The 21,649-nt window shown below is 46.4% G+C and overlaps 1 protein-coding gene across 1 annotated transcript in view; it reads right to left on the bottom strand.

Annotated features, from left to right (window-relative positions):
• MEGF9 (multiple EGF like domains 9) overlaps positions 1-7,334 on the bottom strand; it is a 96,036-nt gene extending 88,702 nt beyond the window's left edge. Inside the window, exon 1 of the mRNA XM_079962078.1 lies at positions 6,149-7,334. Coding sequence (XP_079818204.1) covers positions 6,149-6,899 — 751 coding nt within the window. The 5' untranslated portion in view covers positions 6,900-7,334. The remainder of the gene's footprint in view (positions 1-6,148) is intronic.
• Positions 7,335-21,649: the final 14,315 nt, after the last annotated feature.

Raw genomic sequence — 21,649 nt, 5'->3', positions numbered from 1 at the left:
TGACTTCGGAGAGGGTCTTTGCCGTGGTTCTTTGTGAACATGACAGACTTGCCGCACTGGAGGTCAAGGACAGGGGGAGGGAAAAACGGAGTTCTGACACCCCCACTGCTGTTGCTACTGGAGAAAATGCTGTAGCTTTGAACGTTGTCCGATGCAACAATTGTGGACAAACTGGGCATCTTCAGCGGAGCTGTAAGAAGCCACGTCAGAACAAAGGAGCCAAGGGAAGCTCCACAAAGTCTGAGGCGTCAGGCAAAAGTCATACCCTCCCAAAGGCAAAGACTGCAAAGGCTTTGATGTCGCTAAAGGCCACACCAGAGGTGGGAAACTTCTTTGTCCTAGACACTGGGTGTACTCAGCATATGTGTCGACACAGAGGACTATTTTCGACGTTTAAGAAGCAAAGCTTCGCTGTGCAACAAGCCAACGATCAAGAGCTGGAAGCCACCGGAATTGGGAGTGTGTATCTTAAAAGTCTGAACTTGACTATAAACAATGTTTATTTGGTTCCAGAGTTGAAGTACAATCTGCTCAGCGTTTCGCAGATCACCAAGAAGGGACTAAAACTGTCCTATGATGATGAGAACTGCGAGATCTACAAAGATGGAGAGTTGTATCTTTCTGCTGAAGAGAAAGATGGACTGTATTTGTTGACTTTTGATCAAAGTGATTACATGAAATGTAATTCTTGTGATTCTAACATAATCTCTTTTGCAGGTGTAGCCAAGAAGGATGCCAAGCAGGTCACCTCGAGGGTCAACAGGGCATTTCAGCGGGTGTATGCTGATGTGATTGGTCCTCTAGCACCTTCTAGAGGCAATGCAAAATATTACCTAATATGTGTTAATTCTTTCACAGGTTTTGTCTGGATTTATCTTTTGGAGAGACCAAAAGACGCCTTAGAAAGGTTTAAAGAGTTTTGTGACAAAGTTAAAAATATGCATGATGCTGATATAGATTGTCTTTGCACAGATGAGAAGCCAATTTTTCTCTTACAGGATTTCCAGAGGTTCCTGAAGAAGAAAGGGATAAGACACAGAATTGCTAGTTTTGAAGAAGCTTGGAACAGATGTGTCTGTGTTAGGGTGAACAAAGAATTGCAAAAGGGAATGCATGCGCAATTGCTAAGTTCACATCTGCCACGAGTACTGGGCTGAGTCACTAATGTCATTTTGTTATACGTGGTTGAGAAAGTTTTCAAAAGAATTGGGAAGTTCTCCTTTTGAGAAACTGTTCCACAGAAAACCTTCTGTAGCCCATTTCAAGGTTTTGGGGTCTCATGTGAGGACAGAAGCTCCGGGTGGAGTAAAGAATGCCAGAGGCATTTTTGTGGGTTATGAAAAGGGTCTCTACAGAGTAATTTTGTCTGAATCTGGTCAGGTGATTCTCACAAAATTTCTAGAGAGTGCTCCTGAACAAGAGAGAGTAATTGTTCACACATTTCCCACAGGAGATGATGATGATTCTAATGATGATGATGATGAGTTTGATCTTATTGAGTTCAGTAGTACTGATGATGACAGCGATAGCTCAGACAGCTCAGTTGTCACAGTCATTGAGAGGAAATCTCACACAATGACTAGGCCGTCAGAAGAGGAGGATGAACCACTGATTAAGCTTAGTACTGGTTCTCCAGAGAGTTCAAAGGCTGAACCAGAAAGCAAGGGAGAGCAGCACCTCTTGCGTAGGTCTGAGAGAGCAACGAAGGGTGTACCACCCAAGAGGTATTCAAAAGAATTTGCTAACCAAGCTATTGCATGTGTTGCTGTTGTAAACGACCAAGGTCAAATTGAAGCTGTGTCTGAGTCAGAGACAAAGGCACAACAGAGAGTTGCTAACCAAGGTAATGCAGAAGCACTCATTCCTTGGAAGTCACACAACCAGAGAGGTACATTGGTGAAACCAATGGCGGGTAGTTCCAAGGGTGGAACTGAAACAACAGGGGAGTGTTATACATATAACAACTGTTTGTTTTCTTCTCTGGATGACGCTTTGCTCGCAGCACGCATTGATACTTTAGGGGGAGTATGTTATTCTAAAGCAGCAATGCAGCAGCAAGCAAAGGCTATAGCTGCCAAGTCAGCTGCTTGTGGCTGGAAAGCCAAACAGGATGTGGGTGACTGTTGCCATGGGAACAAAGGGGCAGTCCATTCTGTATTGAGCACCGGATGTTAGCTCAGTGTGTGTGTCATATGACCTGTACTGGAAGTACATGGGTGGAGTTTATTCTTACTGCTGTTGAGTGCAGACATGTTTTCTCTGTACTGAAGTGAAAGACAGAAATAAAAGATGTAAATAGATTTCTGTCTGCTTCTTTCCCCTCCCTGGGGGACACCAAAGGGGAGAGAGAAGGAACGGTGTGTTTTTCTCACAGCCTGAGAAAAATCGCCGAGACCTCGCCTGCTTATCAGCGGAGTAGCAGCCGGGAGGTCACCGAGGAATATCTGCCGGTGCCTGGAAGACTGGCACATCCCTCTGACCCTGGCAGAATTCCAACATGTAGGTCTTTCAGGACAGGTGTTATATAGTCTCAGCGGCCGCTCCCATTCACCAGTCTAGCTGCCATATTCTGGATTAGTTGTAGTTTCCAGGTCACCTTCAAAGGTAGCCCCATGTTGAGTGCACTGCAGTAGTCCAAGCAGGAGATAACCAGAGCGTGCACCACTCTGGCAAGACAGTCCACGGACAGGTAGGACAGTCAAGGTCCAAGGCTTTCTTTTCAGTGGGAAGGGGAGATGCAGGGTCTTCTCTCAACCCAATATGAACTAATAGGTATTGGAAGCATTTCATTTGGGGGTGGGGAGATATTTTCAGCCTGAGGGCCACATTCCCTCTTGGGCAAACTTCCAGAGGCCACATGGCAGCAGTGAGCAGGGCCAGAGGCAGAACGTGGGTGGAGCAATGGACGTGACCCTATCTTGTGTACAGTTAAGCCACATCCAGCCATGCACATGTCAGAGGGTCTTTTATTATGTCAAGCATTACTAATGAAAAGATATGATACTGTTATCAATATCATTATCATAACAAAATCAGAGAATGGCAGAACATTTTTTTTAAACACACACACAGAGAGAGAGAAATTATACAGTTCTCCAGCTGCTTCAGTTTCATACAACCCATTGTGCAAGTCCTTGTAGCCTAAAACACAAACACATTTCTCTGGTCCTGGAATCCACCTGAGGAAGCATTTCTAGTACAGTATGTTGCTACAGAATTGGGCAATTTGAACTAGAGCTGACTCCTGGCAAAACAAGGTTTTGGTTGCAACCCTTCACCCATTGACCTGGAAGCATCAAGTCCCTATGAACTCAGCACCGCTTGCTTCTGAGTAGGCACATTCAGGATTGTGCCAGAGGCAGATTTAGGGCAGCACAACAGGTTCCCCCACACTGGGCACTGAGTGAATTGAGCAGAACAGGTGAGAAGCAGAAGGTGCCGAATTTTGGCCTGGCAAAAGGTGCATTGGTCCATGTCGCTCAGGATTGCCTACAATCTCTGGCAGCAGCTTTCTAGGGTTTTAGGCAAGAAGCATTCCCAGTCCTACCTGCAAATGACAAAGGTTTGACCTGGGACCTTCTGAATGCCAGGCAGAAGCCCTACCCCTGAGCTCCAGCCCTTCCCCAACAAGGAAAGTTAGGGTTGCTCCATTACTGCAGGGAAGGCCATGCATTTTTATAAGAACATAAGCAGAGCCCTGCTGGATCAGTCCAAGGGTCCACCTAGTCCATTACTCTGTTCACACAGAGGCCAACTCATGCAAGCAGAGGCCAACTCATGCAAGCAAGCCATGAGTGCAGCAGCAACTCTCCCTGCCTGTGACTCCCAGAAACTGGTATAAGAGGCACACTGTCTCCGACAGTGGGGGGTAAAATGTCACCATCATTATGACTAATGCACTTGTCCCCGGTTACATGTCTCAGAAGAGGTGTTCCCTGCTGTATGACACACACACAAAATTTGGGCAGCAGGCAGAAAGAAGCATCCTATTTCTGCAAAGTAAAACGCAGCTGAATACTACCCAGATCAAACTCCTTTGCAATTAATGGACCCAACTTAGCCATGTTCATTAATGTCAGTGGGTGTACTCTGAGTAAAGCTTAGTTGACTATCACCCATTGGGAACTGTCTTATACAGAGCTAGATCCATGGTCCACCTAGCTCAGTACCGTCTACACAGACAGGCAGCAGCTGTCCAGGGTTTCAGGTGAGGGTCTTCCCCAGTTGTATCTGGAGGTGCCAGAGACTGAACTGGGAACCTTTCAAATGCAAAGCAGATGCACTACCACTCAGCTATGGCCACTCCCCTTAAAAATGTTGAATACCACCTATTACACGAACACTGTTTTGATTAATCAGGGCCAACTTTTAAGTCACTAAAACGGTTTTTAAGAGGTTGATCTAGCTGATTAAGATTGACTAGGATGCTGGAGCTCTAGTGGGTTTGTTAAATGTTTTAGTTTATTTAACGTTCAGGCCATCCTTAAGTCTCAAGTTAACAATTCATTTAAAAACACCCCACAATACTTGCACTTGTGTTTATGAGTTGTACCTACCCCAGGCCATGGAATGCAACAGAACAGGGAGAACTGCTTTAGTGCAACCTTTATACTAACCTGGTATCCTACAGATGTTTTGGGAGGGAGCTCCAATGGTGGCTGGGGCAGATGGGAACAGCTCTCCAAAACATCTGGAGACCACCAGGCATTAGAAGTAGCCAGAATATGCTGCAAATGGTGCAAATCCTCAAAATATAGACAAGGACAAAGGCCAACATCAAGCAAACACCATCAATATATTACCCGCAAAGAAGACATTTCTCTCCATGCCTCTTTTAACCACTTCTCATTTTACTCTCCTTCTTTGCTTTCAGCTGCTACAACTTCTGCTTGTCTTTGCCATTTTGAGCATCCTTAAAAAAAATCATTCCACAAAATGATCTGTTATCTGAGGAACTAGTCCAAAAAAACCAGAAAGCAACTGCCTCCCATAATAGGGGACCAACATTTATCCCTAGCTTAGGACAAGGAGGAGCAGGAGGAGGAGAAAGAGAGATTATACCCCTTCCAAAAAAAAAGAACTGACAACCAATGGTAGAACCAATAGTAAGAAACACATTGTAGTACATATTAATAGGAGGTGACAACAATTTATTCCCTAGTCTCTACAACAATTAATAAATATTAATAACAGAGGACAGTGGTCTATCCCAAGCCTATTAGTAGAAAGATACATTGAACCCATTGCCTGGTAATCAGAGGCACCATGCCTGCCTCGGACAGTGGAGGTAAGACAGCCCCCACAGTGAGTAGCCACTGAGCGAACAGCTGCAGCTCAGCAAGCCAACATCTGCTTTACCTGCTCAGGTTTAATCCCTGGCACCTCCTCTTAAAACTAGGAATGTCCCTGCCTGAAATCCTGGACAGCTGCTGCCGTTCAGTACTGACATTATAGAGCTAGATTGTCCAATGGCTTGACTCAATATAAGGCATCTTATGAGGCTCCTAGGATAGTTTTATCCCTCCATGCCCTGTCCCCTCTTTTGAAGCTGCCCGTGGGCCATCGCTACTTCTTGTGGGAGCCAATTCAATGGTTTAACTGTTGAGAATAAGTCATTGTTTCTGTCTGTACTGAATCTCCCAACATTCAGCTTCCTGTTGGGTTCTAGCATTATGAGAACGTTTTCTCTCCAGCCACTTTCGCCACACCAGCAATAATCTCCTACCCCCCCACCTCTCACCCTTAGTTAAAAACAAACCCCAAACCTTGCAACCTTCCTACACAGGGGGCTGCTGGAGCTCCTTAATGATTTTCGCTTCCTATTTTACTGCACCGTTTCCAACTCTGCAATATCAGACTAGGTGCCATTGGGTGCATTTGCCGAAGCTGAGTGGGTAAGGTTACCTGGGAACCACATCTACACTGGACCCTTGGACTTCAAGATAAAACTGACTTATGAATGGCACTGACTGTGTTCAAGGACGTACTACTCACAACAGACCCATGGACATGAATTGGCCTAAGTTAGTCGTGTCCATTCATCCCGACGTGTCTCCTGTGAGTGTAAGTTCTCCGCATACAAAACGCTTTTGTTTTTTTGTTTTTAGCATGCGCATGTGTCACCCACAAACGATCTACGTCCACTCACCTATCCCACTATGGGCCACCAGATTTTCTTTCTCTTCCTCCTCGGACGGAGACGAGGGCTCGGCGGTGGGGACGCTGCTGGACCAGACGCTGAGGGTCGGTTCTTGGGGAGCCGGGGACGCCGAGCCTGGAGAAGGAGCCGGCGGAACCAGTGAGGACGCCGCGTCTACAGCCGAGGCGGCGTTGCCGGGGCTGGGAGCCTCGGAGCCGGGCCCCTCGGAGCTGCCCCCTTGCGCTCCCGCAGTAGCGGCAGGCTTGGTTGGGGGGTCATCGGGGGGCGCCAAGGTGGGCTGGATCCCAGTTGCGTTGCCTGCTTCTGCCGCCGCCCAGGAACCAAGATCGTTCCCTTCTTCTTCCTCCTCCTCCTCCTCCTCGCCCCCGTTTTGCTGCGGGGTGGTGGGCGAGGGAGAAAGAGGAGGCGGCGGGGGAAGCAGAAGAGGGGATCGGGGAAGAGGAGTAGGAGCCGGCGAAGGTGAGAGCAGAGACGGCGTTTCGGCTCCCGCACCGGAGCGCACCTCTCCCGCAGGCGATGCCGCTGCTGTGGACCCTCCGTCGGAGCCGGACCCGCCGCCGCCGCCTCCTCCTGCGGCTGCTGCTGGCCCGGCGGTGGCGCTCCGCGGCCCCGAGTCAAGGGCCAGCGCGCACGTGAAGCAGAGCGGCAGGAGCAGCAGCAGCCAGGAGAGCCGGCCGAGGTCGCGGTGGCGGCGCGGCGAGGTCCTCATGGTGATGTTGCCGCGCAGGGTCTCCCGCATCCCTCCATCCGCCTGGCCGGCTAGCCATCCACCCGCGCGCCCATTCAGCCGCGCCAGGAGCCGCTCGCCCGCGCGGCGGCGGTGACAACGGGGATCAGGGGATTGGGGGGTCAGCCAGCCATTGACAACCAACAGCCCCCCTGCAGAGACTCTCGCTTCCCAGGAGGCGGCGCCTGCGGCTGCCGGGTGTCTCTTTGCGCTCCTACGCCCGGACTGGCGGTGGCACAGAACCGGCTTGCAGAGAGCAGCTGGGCGGGAGGAGGCACCATGGCATTGTCCCCCCCCCCCACCGCACCTCCTCCTCCTCCTTCCCGCGTTGTCAAGCAGCCTCACGCCGAGCTCCTTCTCTCCTCCCTCCCTTTTTTGTATATATATTTTTGTCCCCCCCACCCCTTTGCTTTTTCTCCCGCGGCCGGATCCACTCCTTCTCCCTCCTCCTCCTTTCAAATCAGCAACCGCACAAAGTGGAGAGAGAGAGAGAGAGAGAGAGAGAGAGAGAGAGAGAGAACAGGCGTGCGCGGGATCCAATGAGAAGCCATCAGGGCCACGTGACCATGGCGACTCTCCGAGTCTTTGTGCATCGCCCAGCCAATCGGGGAAAGCTCGGGTGCGCAAGCTCTCGTCTCTCCACCCTCCGCGCCTCTCTCGCTCTATGTATATTCTCCAACATGCTTATGTAGAGGTGGCGGAGTTGCCTGCATTGTGCGTCCAGAGTGACAAGTAAAGGGGAAACCTGCAGCAGCAGCAGCAGCAGCAGACAAAGGATTAAGCCTCAGAGCTACTTACCTCAAACCCACCTCCATCCTCGCTCATTGTTGCATTAAGCACTTTAAAGGGTGGTCTCGGGGAGGAGAGATTCTGGGGTGAGGAAGAGCGGGGATCCAACCGGCGGCAAGTGTCCTGGCACAAAGCATCCTCAGAGCAGGCCTACTGAAATTAATTTCAACGCGTTTATTTCGGGTAGAGCTCAGCCAGAGAAAACCCGTATGGAGAGCGGTTGCCCTGTCTCAGAATATTTAATAATGTCATTTTATTAGATTGCACCTGCACATGGCCTAACCAAATGCTCTGAGCAGGGCTTAGGTGGGAGACAACCTAAGCATAGCTGTCAACGTTTCCACCTTTTTAAGGGAAATTCCCTTATTCCGAATAGGATTCCTCGCAAGAAAAGAGAAAAGCTGACAGCTATGAACCTAAGACTTTCAATGTTGTGAAGGCAAGCATCCATCAAGCTTTGATTCCTGCCCACTGTGGAGAAGGCACCTATTTCGCAATCCTCTTGCATTCTGTAAGCCTTTGAAGCTCAGACTTGCACTGTTAGGGGACAGATAGCCATTCTGATTGTAATTCTGTCTTCTTTAAAGAATGTTGAGGTTCAGCAGGTGTAAGCACCCGCGACGAGGGTCTCTGGTGCAGATTTAGGTATGTGCCAATACATTCATGAAATCTTTGGTGCTGATGTAAGAAGAATTTAGGAGTTGACTGGCCAGCTGGCCAGTGAACATTGCCAGTGTGCCCAAAAGTATTCAGAGTGCTCCTACCAAACGGACAGCAAATGCAGAACAGTGACTCATTCAGGAACACACAGGGCAGGCTCCTCACAGAATGGGCAAGAGAAAGGAAAGACTAATCATAAGGGTTGTGTTAAGATCCTATTTAATATAACACAGGGGTCACTAAATGGGGGGGGGGACATGGGAAGCAGATCCGCTGACCAAGCCACACAATAGTGGCCTTTGTGGCAAGAGAGAGTCACCCTCCTGATATTGGCGACACAGTTGCTTACCTGGAGGGGATGGGAAGGCATAGAGAATGGGGCTGCACACCTGCAATCATAGAATCATAGAGTTGAAAGAGACCACAAGGGCCATCGAGTCCAACCCCCTGCCAAGCAGGAAACACCATCAGAGCACTCCTGACATATGGTTGTCAAGCCTCTGCTTAAAGACCTCCAAAGAAGGAGACTCCACCACACTCCTTGGCAGCAAATTCCACTGTCGAACAGCTCTTACTGTCAGGAAGTTCTTCCTAATGTTTAGGTGGAATCTTCTTTCTTGTAGTTTGGAACCATCGCTCCGCGTCCGCTTCTCTGGAGCAGCAGAAAACAACCTTTCTCCCTCCTCTATGTGACATCCTTTTATATATTTGAACATGGCTATCATATCACCCCTTAACCTCCTCTTCTCCAGGCTAAACATGCCCAGCTCCCTTAGCTGTTCCTCAAAAGGCATCGTTTCCAGGCCTTTGACCATTTTGGTTGCCCTCCTCTGGACACGCTCCAGTTTGTCAGTGTCCTTCTTGAACTGTGGTGCCCAGAACTGGACACAGTACTCCAGGTGAGGTCTGACCAGAGCAGAATACAGTGGCACTATTACTTCCCTTGATCTAGATGCTATACTCCTATTGATGCAGCCCAGAACTGCATTGGCTTTTTTAGCTGCCGTGTCACACTGTTGGCTCATGTCAAGTTTGTGGTCAACCAAGACTCCTAGATCCTTTTCACATGTACTGCTCTCAAGCCAGGTGTCACCCATTTTGTATTTGTGCCTCTTATTTTTATATTTTTTTGCCCAAGTGCAATACTTTACATTTCTCCCTGTTAAAATTCATCTTGTTTGTTTTGGCCCAGTTCTCTAATCTGTCAAGGTCGTTTTGAAGTGTGATCCTGTCCTCTGGGGTGTTAGCCACCCCTCCCAGTTTGGTGTCATCTGCAAATTTGATCAGGATGCCCTTGAGTCCATCATCCAAGTCGTTGATAAAGATGTTGAATAAGACCGGGCCCAAGACAGAACCCTGTGGCACCCCACTAGTCACTCTTCTCCAGGATGAAGAGGAACCATTGATGAGCACCCTTTGGGTTTGGTCAGTCAGCCAGTTACAAATCCACTGAGTGGCAGCATAGTCAGGACCGCATTTTACCAGCTTCTTTACAAGAATATCATGGGGCACCTTGTCAAATGCCTTGCTGAAATCAAGGTAGGCTACATCCACTGCGTTCCCTTCATCTACCAGGGTTGTAATTCTGTCAAAAAACGAGATCAGGTTAGTCTGACATGACTTATTTTTCAGAAATCCATGCTGACTATTGGTGATCACAGCATTCCTTTCTAGGTGCTCACAGACTGTTTGCTTAATGATCTGCTCCAGAATCTTCCCTGGTATTGATGTCAGACTGACTGGGCGGTAATTATTTGGGTCCTCTCTTTTCCCCTTTTTGAAAATAGGGACAACATTTGCCCTCCTCCAGTCTGCCGGGACTTCGCCTGTTCTCCAGGAATTCTGAAAGATGACTGCCAGTGGTTCTGAGATCACATCTGCCAGTTCTTTTAATACTCTTGGATGCAGTTCATCTGGCCCTGGAAACTTGAATACATCTAAACTAGCCAAGTATTCTTGTACTATCTCCTTAGTTATTCTGGGCTGTGTTTCCTCTGCTGAATCATTTGCTCCAAATTCTTCAGGTCGGGCATTGTTTTCTTTATCGGAGAAGACTGAGGCAAAGAAGGCATTGAGGAGTTCAGCCCTTTCTGTGTCCCCTGTTTGCATTTCACCATCTTCTCCTCTGAGTGACCCCACTGGTTCTTTGTTCTTCCTTTTGCTACGAACATACCCATAAAAGCCTTTTTTGTTGCTTTTAACCTCTCTAGCAAGCCTGAGTTCATTCTGTGCTTTAGCTTTTCTGACTTTGTGTCTACACGTGCTGGCTATTTGTTTGAATTCCTCTTTGGTGGTTTCCCCCCTTTTCCATTTTTTGTACACATCCTTTTTTAATCTTAACTCAGTTAAAAGTTCTTTAGATAGCCACCCTGGCTTCTTTAGGCACCTTCCATGTTTCCGTCTCATTGGTATTGCCTGAAGTTGTGCTTTTACTATCTCCCTCTTAACAAACTCCCAGCCATCATGAACTCGCTTTCCTTTTAGTATTACTGTCCATGGGATCTCACCCAGCACTTCCCTAAGTTTTATGAAGTCGGCTTTCTTAAAGTCAAGAAATTGAGTCCTAGTATGCTTGGCTGCTCCTTTCCGCTGTATAGTAAACTTCAGAAGAGCATGATCACTCGCGCCTAATGATCCTTCCACTTCTACCCCACTAACCAGGTCATCAACATTGGTTAGGACCAGATCTAAAATGGCTGTTCCTCTTGTTGTTTCTTCCACTTTCTGGACAATGAAGTTGTCTGCAAGGCCAGTGAGGAATCTGTTTGACCTTATCCAACAAATATCCGGGTAATTGAAGTCCCCCATTACTACTATCTCCCTTCCTTTTGCATGCTTGGCCATCTGTTCCAGGAAGGCATCATCTATGTCCTCCGTTTGGCTTGGGGATCTATAGTAAACTCCCACAATGAGGTCCCTGTTATTCATCTCTCCCTTAATTTTGACCCAAATGCTCTCACTTTGGCTTTGAGGTTCTAAATCTTGGATCTCTTCACAGGTATACACATCCCTGACATATAACGCCACTCCTCCTCCTTTCTTGTCTGGTCTGTTTCTCTGAAATAGATTGTGTCCCTCCATTATTACATTCCAATCGTGGGACTTATCCCACCAGGTTTCAGTGATGCCTATTATGTCATATTTAGTCTGCTGTACCAAGAGCTCAAGCTCATCTTCTTTATTTCCCATGCTTTGCGCATTAGTGTACAGACTCTGAAGTCCATTAATCATTCCCCCGTGTCTCTTATTTAAGGATTTTTTCCTCCCACCACTAGGTCTGCGTGCTGTTTGCTCCATTTGGTCTATGACATTTGGATGATCATCTTCATCAATGGATAGACTCCTACCTTCAGGAGCACTGTCTCCCTCCCCCACATTAGTCAGTTTAAAGCCCTCCTGATGAGGTTTCTGAGATTTTTGGCAACAACATTCCTCCCAACCGTTGTGAGGTGCAGCCCATCGCTTGCCAAAAGTCCATCTTCAAGAAACTGCAGTCCGTGATCTAAGAATCCAAACCGTTCCTGTTTACACCATTTGCGAAGCCAGCTGTTCACTTCCACTATTTTTCCCTCTCTCCCTGGGCCACGTCGTTGAACTGCCCAGAGCCTCGTAGTCTCTTTTGATCTTCTGGAGGCTATTGCTTGCAGTGTCATTGGTTCCCACATGAACCAAGAGGAAGGGGTATTTGTCAGTGGGTTTTATGATTCCTTGCAGTCGTTCATTTACATCTTGGATCTTAGCCCCGGGGAGACAGCAAACTTCCCGAGACATCTTGTCAGGCCCACAGATCACTGCTTCTGTTCCCCTCAGTAGGGAATCCCCTATCACTACTACACGCCTCCTCTTAGGTTTGGTCGGGGTTCTTCCGTGAGCTGTCCATTCCAAGGTTGCCTGCACATTCCCTGAGGACTGACTTTGCTGCTCGTCTTCATATACCTGATCAACTGTAATGAGGGAGAGATCCTCAAATGGAGTCTGCTCTTCGTCTTCCATGCTAGGGGAGAGGACCTCAAAGCGATTGTGTATTTCTAAACAATCAGAGCGAACCCTGGGCCTCCTACTTCTTTGAGTCACGTTTCTCCATATATCTGGCTCCTGTGTTGGTGAACTAGCCTCCTTCTCAGGGGAGTCCCCTGTCTCCTCCTTGGTGGAGACGGTGTGCTCTGTTGCTTCCAAGAAGAGCTCCAGCTCTCTAATTCTTTGGAGTGTAGCTACACGTTCCTCCAATGCCAGGGATGCTGGATTCGTGGGAGCAATCCTTCTAGGGAAGCTGGGCTGTCCTTGGCCTCACATCCACACCACCATATTCAGAGAAACAACAGCTGTGTCAGGATGGCTTCCACATGCATCATTCCTGGAGACACGACTGTATCTATTGTCCTGCCAGGTCACTGCAGCCAGGTTGGGCAATGGAGGACCTTTGGGCTTTAAAATTTCAGCGGCACCCTGTGCAACGACAAAATTCATCGCTCCTCCTCTGCATCTCACCTTCCAGTGTTCAGCATTGTTGTGGCACCTCCTGTGGTGCCCTTTTGGCTCACCCAGTGCAGAGAAGCCAGTCACACTCCCCTAAATCCACCTCTGGAGTTGGGGGCATCTGCATTGGAAGAGAGGGGTTAGAGTAGGGCATATCCACACAGGGTCCCAGTTCCCACCTCTCCATGGGTAGAGTGATGGAGCTTTGCATCCACATACTGGATGGATAGTAATTCGTTGGGGTATTTTAAGTTGGGTTATGTTCAGTGGTACAACTAGGGCAAGCAGGTACCCATTTTAATTTGGCTTACCTAATGACCCATTAGATTACAGTGGTACCTCGGGTTACAGATGCTTCAGGTTACAGACACTTCAGGTTACAGACTCCTCTAACCCAGAAATAGTACCTCAGGTTAAGAACTTTGCTTCAGGATGAGAACAGAAATCATGCAGCAGCGGCGCAGCAGCAGCAGGAGGCCCCATTAGCTAAAGTGCTGCTTCAGGTTAAGAACAGTTTCAGGTTAAGAACGGACCTCCCGAACGAATTAAGTTCTTAACCCAAGGTACCACTGTAATAGATTCATAGACTTGTAGAATTGGAATCTTTCACTCAGCACGGGGCTCAAACCCACAACCCTGAGAGTAAAGTTGGATCTACACTGATTTTTAAAAAGCCAAAAAGCCAAAACACTATAAAAGCTCTCAAGGCAAAATCACATTGGCAATGGATCACTGCCCTGCAGCACCATCTGTTGTCACATAGCTCAGTTATAACGATGTAATTGATGAGTGTAGCTAAGTCCTAAGAGTCTCATGCTTTTCTGACAGAGCTACCCCAAGTGAGATGTGCTCAAGATATTGATTGCTCATATTTACTAGCTGGGTGGCTGGCTGACCAGTGAACATTGTCAGTGTTCACAAAGGTGTTCAGAAAATTCCTATCAAGCATGATGAAAACCAGAGCAAACAGAGCCTGGTCAGAGAGAAGGAAGATGTGCCAATAGTTGATATAGGGACTCTGGTAAAAGAAGAAAAGGATAAAGAGGTAATTCCTGCAGGGTGCTGGTAGTCCATGCGCACGCTTTTGGCCAGAGAAGGTATCTGAATCAGAAACAGGGTGGGAGTGGGAAGATGCAGTAATTACTTGGACCAATTACCAAGTATTCCAGGGTGTGTGGTGCCAGAAATGTGTTATTATTAGCTCTAATTCTGCAAGGGAGTGTGAGCAGAGGCTTCAAAAGATAAGCACTCTAGTGCCTGCCCAAGAAGTCTTCAGATTCTGTTGCTTGAGGAAGAAGCAGAGAAGCAATGCCTAGGTGAAGAAACGTTCTCTGGGGAGGGCCATAGCTGACTGGCAGAGCAACTGCTTTGCGTGCAAAAGGTCTCAGGTTTGATTCCCGCCAACATCCTGGCAGAGAATCCTGTCTGAAAGGCACTGCTAATTAGTATGTTTAAGCACAGCATGTTGACTCACTTTAAATTCTTATTTGTTCAAAGGCTCTTATTTGGCTATTGAGACTGAACACTTTTTGGAGGTGCTATTACTGTTTTCAAGTGATGCATTGGTTATGAATTGTATTACTAGGCCTATGAACACCAGCTGGTGGGAGACAGTTCTGTACTGTTGCACTCAGGTCCTTCTGATGTGAGGACAAGATGCTGGACTAGATTGGCCTAAACCAGCAGGGCTATTTTTATATGGCTCTAGGACTTCGCTCTTGTTGTTGTAGGAAGAGATGGGTTAACTAAACGCCAGGAAGAACTTTCTGATAGTAAGAGGTGTTTGACAGTGGAACAGTTGCCCTCAAGAGGTTGTGGCCTCTCCTTCCCTGGAGGTTTTTAAGCAGATTTTGGATGGCCATAGGTCATGGATGCCTCAGTTTAGATTCCTGTATTGCAGAGGGTTGGACTAGATGACCCTTGGGGTCCCTTCCATCTCTACAATTATATAATTATTTCTATGAAATAAAGAGCACCATCATTATTATATCTTTGTCAATGTGGACAAGTAGCTGTGTGCCCTGACAAGTCCTGCAGCTGATCAAAGGGCTTTGGTGCAACAAATCCACTTTAAAAAAAAAAACGACGACAGAAAACCAGCAACTTTTGGCAGTTAGGAAAGTTACAGGGAAATGCACTAAAAAGTGTTGTGTGAACAAATGATTAGCAGGATGTCATATAACCTGCCCACAAACAAATCAGAGCGAAAGTTCAATAAACAGTGGGGCATAAACTTTGCTTAAGCCTTGTGTTAGCAAATCAGGTTGATTGTTCAATAAGCAGGCCCATCTGGAGGAACTCTTCAGATAAGGATTTTTTAAAAAAGAAAAAAAAAAGCATGAGAACCAAACAGAACAAAATGGAAGTTGTGGGAAGTTGCACACACACTAGTTCTGGAATTCAATTTTAGAAGTTTCCAGCATTGCAGGAATGCCAGGGAAACATCAGGCTTGAGGAAGGAAACTTTCCCAAACTAAGTCATGTCCACAGGTAGGGCCAGAAGCAGTCAGAGCAAGGGCCAATGACAGGTGGAGCCAACATAGTCCAGTTGTGCCCCACCCTCCTCCCCACTTGCCTGGATGGGGCAGGGCAAGGTAGTACAGGGCAGGAGGCTGTGGGTGCCCCCCTGCCAGTCCAGCAGTGGTGGCTGGTGCCATTGGGACTGGGAGGCCAGAAGACAGGGAGGCCAGCAGAGGAGGCAGCAATACAATCAGAGCGAACTAATCTTGTCCCCATCCTCCTCCCTACTGGGTTCTACAGTACACCCCTTACTCCAATGAGGAGGAAGATGGCAGGCGGCAGGGCTGAGAGAAACCCCTTCTGGAACGGGTCACTGCCTGTCAGTGTAGACCAGCGGAAGGCAACCTAAGGCCCGGGGGCCAGATGCGGCCCAACTGCCTTCTCAATCTGGCCCACGGATGGTCCAGGAATCAGTGTGTTTCCACATGAGTAGAATGTGTGCTTTTATTTAAAATGCATCTCTGGCTTATTTGTGGGACATAGGAATTTGTTCATTTCCCCCGCAAATATCTAGTCTGGCCCACCACATGGTCTGAGGGATGGTGGACCGGCCCACAGCTGAAAAAGGTTGCTGACCCCTGGGGTAGACAGTAGTGAGCTGCATTAACCAATACTCTGTTCTCAGTAGAAGGAAGTGGGTGATATTCAACTAAGTTTTACTCAGTGGAGTCCCATTGAAATTAATGAACATGGCTGAGTTATGTCCATTGTTTTCAATACCTCTGTTCTGAGTAAAACTCATTTGAATAGCTCCCTGTGTTTTTATGTTCCTGTGTAACTGCTCTGCTTCTCCACCTTGCAAATTCCTATCTAGGAATAAGTCCCATTGAATGCAACAAGATTTACTTCTGTGTAGACATACAGCGTCCCCCTCCCCATGATGGCATATTTACTCTTCTCCCCCTGCACACATAAACATCTAGTCGGAACTCAGACATTTGGCCATTCTGTTGCCTTGATCAGCTTGGTCCTAATGAAGATACTGCTTTTTGGATCCTTTCGCAACAGAAGTCATCAGAGGCGATATTTACCATTTGAACCCTGTCACACTAATTTAACACTGGTAGTGTGGCAAGAAACCCATAATCTGAGGCCAAATGGAATAGACTCAAACTTGCTGATAAACTGTAGCTCAGAAATCTCACATGGGAGTTCTTAAGTCAAAGTATGGCAAAGTATGAGGTCAGCAGCAAACATCCAGAGAGACACCCACAACATTGTTGGCCTTTGTCACTGTTGAGGAAAACAGCCCCAGGGCACGTGGACCATGGTCAGGATTCCAGGGTGTGCCTGGGTGATTTTCCTGCTGCTTAAATATGCAAAACCTGGACCTGTTTCAAGGGAGAGAGGTGTGCCCTCCACAACTTGTGAGGGCAAGCCTTCCGGATAAACTGCGAGGCGTGGTCAGCTGCCAAGGTACCCGCCCCAAGGATCTTGCCGAAGAGCAGGCTGGGATATGACCTTAAACTCTGATCACCTCTCTTGCTCACCTGTCTGGAAGGCAGCGAGTGGTGTGTGTGAGAGTAGGAGGTGTACAAAGGGGGAGGATATGTTTGTTGCTCTGCCTTCTTTTGCCTCTGGCCCCACCCACCTCTGGAATGCAGCCTCTAGAAAGTTGCCCAGGGTGGAATGTGGCTCTTGGGTCAAGAAAGTTCTCCACCCCTGATGTAAATAAATACATGTGCAACAATGTGGGACAAAAGAGCAGTCAAGTGGTGTTCTGAATGACACTTCTAACCCAGATCCTGCTGTCAAAGAACTGTCTATAAGTGCACACAGCTCAGAGGACAAAAATGAGCAGTATTCTGCCCATGTAGTCTACATAAGGTCACCTTATTGCTGTTTGACTCTGCCAACAGTGTCCATTTGGACCATTATCTAACCTGCGTTTCCAGCAGACTGTTCGTGCTGTTTCATGTTTGCAACATCACTGTGCAAATCTCTGGGCATAATACCAAGGTAGTTTCCTGCAAAGGCGAACTACAGGATCGCCCTTCTGTACCAGAGCAGAAAGTTTCCGCTGCTGCTGCTGCAATCTCTAAATGTTCCAAAATATGTTTGAATGAAAGAATCAAGTATGATACACTATGTCTCTTTACAGTTTTGTAGAAGCTGAGGCCAGCAAGACCTAAATATAGAGTTCTGTGGTAACCAGTTACTATCACCACAAAGAGAAGAGAAACCCAAATAAAGCGGAAATGAGGAAGAGTTGAGTCTCCCCAGCTCCACTTTTGACTATCACTTAAGAGTCCAGTGAAATACTTTAGAGTGATTTCACTGGGTCAGGAGGATATAATTAAGACTGCACAAACAGGATTATTCGAGTGAGGGGACTGCTTTGGAAGTGTATTTATAATTTGCTGTTCAAACAAATCTCTGTTTTTCTCCTGGAGTCAAGCTCAGCAAAAAGATCTTCGTGCACAATACTGATTGGCTAGAGGAAGTGATGTCAAGAGTGAAGCTCAGCCAAAGGTTTCTGTGCAGAGTCTGATTGGGTAGAAAACTGGTTGGGAACTATAGTTTGCTAAGGGTGTGAGAATCACTAGGAGACTCTTTACAGATAAACAATTCCCACAGTTCCCTGTCTATATGTTATCAGTGTCTTTGAAATCAGGATGAATGTTCATTAAGCAGAGTTGGAAGCAACTATGAACTGAGGAAAGTCATTTCTCTTTCCTGAAGCCTCCTGGTGTTCAGCTTGGTTCTGGTATTATATGGGAGAAGGACAAAAACATCTCTCTTCCTGATTTCCCCAAACCACCCATTTTTAAAAATAAACTTTTTAATGCATTTTTCAGTTTATAGTTTGCTGTACACACATTCTTCATCTTATCTTAATACTGCTTGGACTTCCCAGCCTATCCCTCACTGACCTCCTAAGACATTTTCTTTGATTAACTACATCTCCTTTATTTTTCCACCTTTCCATCCCTAAGATTCATTTATTTATTTTATTTCCCCCCCCCCTCTGCTGATCACAAGTTTATTCCCACTTGAAAATTTGCCTTAATACCATCTCTTTTTAAATATTATCGAAAGGAATCCCACCCACTTTTTTGTCACAGTATTTTCATCCTGGTTTCTTATTTTTGCCATCATACTCATTAGTTCCACAAATTTTATTAATTTGTGCAACCACTGTTCCTTTGTTGGAGTAATCTTTTCTTTCCAGTTCTTTGCATAGACTGTTCTTGCAGCCACTGTTGCTTATAGGAATAAGTTTTTTACTTCCTTTGGAATTTCCTCCCCTACTATTGCTTGCAAGAAGTCTTCTGGTTTTTTTTGGAAATGTGTGCTTGAACATTTTAAACTGTTTTTTTTTTTGTTGTTTTTTTTTGGGCATACTTACAGTGACACCACATATGTATTAAGGAGCCTTCTGTCTCTGAACATTTCCAGCACAGATTGGAACCTCTCTTGAACATTTTAACCAATTTACCTCGCATCACATACCATCTGTATATCATTTTTTGAATATTATCTTTGATTGTATAATAAGCTGAAATAAATATTGTACTATTCCACAATTTTTCCCAAGCTGAAAATTCAGTATTATGTCCAATATCTGACACCCCGTGTATCATTGCAGCCTCCACTAATTCATCTTTCGCTTCCCATTCTAATAGGATTTTATATATATTTGATGTTAATTGTTTGCTATTTCCTAATATATATTTTTTTCAAATTCCGATCCACCTTCCATAAATCCTCTCTTTATCGTTTCTCAAAAATCTCATTTACTTGCAGATATTGGAACCAATCTATGACTAGTCCTGCCGCTTCTTCTCTCTTTTTGAGTCTTATAGCATCACTTTTAAATCCAATAAGCTCTGTATATGTCCCCCATGTTCAGCTTCTCTGCACCTCTAGAAAGTTACTAAGAGATTTGGTGAGACAAAGTGTCCTGAAATACATGGCTGGATTTTCTAGCGATATGCTGCCCCCTGGTGGGTAGTCAGGCTCCCTGTGCTTTCCTGGAGGTGCTGCTTCCGCAGATGTTACATGATTCAGAAATCCTTGAAGTACAGGTAGTGAAGATGGAGTTGTTATTTCACCACTCCGGAATTTTAAATGTCTGGGTTAATGGCTGGTTCAGATATAAATTGTTGTGAATGCAGAGGAATGTAAAGTGAGCCCGATAATACTATAATTTGGAAGGACAGGTTCTTTCTATATATCTAAGGATTACTATACTTTTGAGTTGAATTAAATTGCATTAAAGGAAAGAAAAACTACATAAAAACCAACATATTAGTGAAAATAACATACAAAATTAGTGAGAAGTGATTTCAAGATTGTGTATATTTTATTGCATTTTAACCTGCATTTTAAATTGTTTTTTTCTTTTTCTTTTTCCCCTATTATTGCCGAAGAATTGATGCTTTTGAATTATGGTGCTGGAGGAGACTCTTGAGAGTCCCATGGACTGCAAGAAGATCAAACCTCTCCATTCTGAAGGAAATCAGTCCTGAGTGCTCACTGGAAGGACAGATCCTGAAGCTGAGGCTCCAATACTTTGGCCACCTCATGAGAAGAGAAGACTCCCTGGAGAAGACCCTGATGTTGGGAAAGATGGAGGACACAAGGAGAAGGGGACGACAGAGGACGAGATGGTTGGACAGTGTTTTCGAGGTTACCAGCATGAGTTTGACCAAACTGCGGGAGGCAATGGAAGACAGAAGTGCCTGGCGTGCTCTGGTCCATGGGGTCACGAAGAGTCGGACACGACTAAACGACTAAACAACAACAATGTTTTTTACTGTGATTTTATTGGTGTTAGCTGCCCTGAGCCCAGGGAGGGCAGGGTATTATTATTATTATTATTATTATTATTATTATTATTATTATTATCATTATCATCATCATCATTATCATTATATTAGGCAAAATTGCATCCAAAATTGAATCTGTTGGGAGAAATTATCCACCAGATTTTTTTGTTTTGTTTTATTAAAGACAAAGAAATATAACAAATACAATAGCATTAACCCCCCAGTAAACATCCGTGTTGTGGTCGCCGCTGGTGGCAATGCCTCCTATCCGCAGCCAGCGAGGCACCCTTTTCTGCGGGGAGGGGCTCAGACAGGCTGGCCGAGGAGGGCTGAGCTGAACTGCTTCGCTCTCTCGGAAGCAGCGCCATTGCCGCCTGCCGCCATTTTTCATGGACTTTGTATTATATTATTGTGTGGGCCCAAGCACCTATGCTGGAATGTGTCCCTGAGCACTGATCATGCCTCTTGCTTGCCTGGATGAAGGGCAGAGATGGTTGTCTGGGTGTATGTGGAAGCTACCGTATTTTTCGCTCCATAAGACGTACCTTTTTCCTCCTAAAAAGAAGGGGAAATGTCTGTGCGCCTTATGGAGTGAATGTGTGGTCGATCGCTGGCTCCCTTTCTGGCCCCGGCCCCTTGACCAGGCCTCCATTGTTGAATGTTCTGCAGACGGAGGCTGTTTGTTTCCCCAGTGACATGTGACTGGCTGATTAGATTATCTGTTTGGAAACTGTAGAAACGGCTCCCTTTCCTTTCCTAAAGAGTTGAACCCCATAAAAACAGGATTTTTTCCCTTTGCAAAGTAAGCTCAACAACTTTGAGCTGATCCTCCAAAAAAGGGGCTTTTCCCGTTTGCAAAAGAAGCTGCACAACTGTGAGCTGATCCCCCCCAAAAAATGGGGCTTCCCCCTTTTTCTCCTCTAAAAACTAGGTGCGTCTTATGGTCAGTTGTGTCTTATGGAGCGAAAAATACGGTAGCTTACAGCTTAAAGGCAGCATTTGCACCCGTTGCTCTGCCCGGCTTTGCTTCTGGCTCCACACAGCACTCTGGGTTGCAGAATATGTCATCAATCTCTTTCTGAAGTAGCTTCATGCCGATCCTTCAGAGACCCTTTTGAATACCTTTCTTGAAAGGTCTAATAAATCCATTACCATACAGGTGACAAAACCCAGATGTTGTGCATTGCTTAGAGTTGTTAGCTCTTGTCATGTTTAGTAACTGGTTCTATTGAGGCAGTGACTTTGTGCTTATGTTTTGTACACATTGGGTTAATGTAGGGCTAGGGTAAGGGTACCAGACACCCCCGTTTCCCGGGGACAGTTCCCGGATTTACAAATCAGTCCCCATACAAAATCCATTGAAGTTGAAAAGTGTCCCCGGATTCATTGAAATTTTTTTGGTAACCTTAGGCTAGGGAACATGTTGTCCTCCGGATGCTGATGAACTTCAATTCCCATCATCCCTGTTCACTGGCAACTTGGGCTGGTGTGATGGAAGCTGGAGTCCAAGGACATCAGGAAGGCCACAGCTTCCCCAGTCCTGGT

Source organism: Podarcis cretensis (assembly GCF_951804945.1).
Source record: "Podarcis cretensis genome assembly, chromosome: Z".
NCBI lineage: Eukaryota > Metazoa > Chordata > Lepidosauria > Squamata > Lacertidae > Podarcis > Podarcis cretensis.
This window is presented reverse-complemented; position numbering and strand designations above follow the sequence as displayed.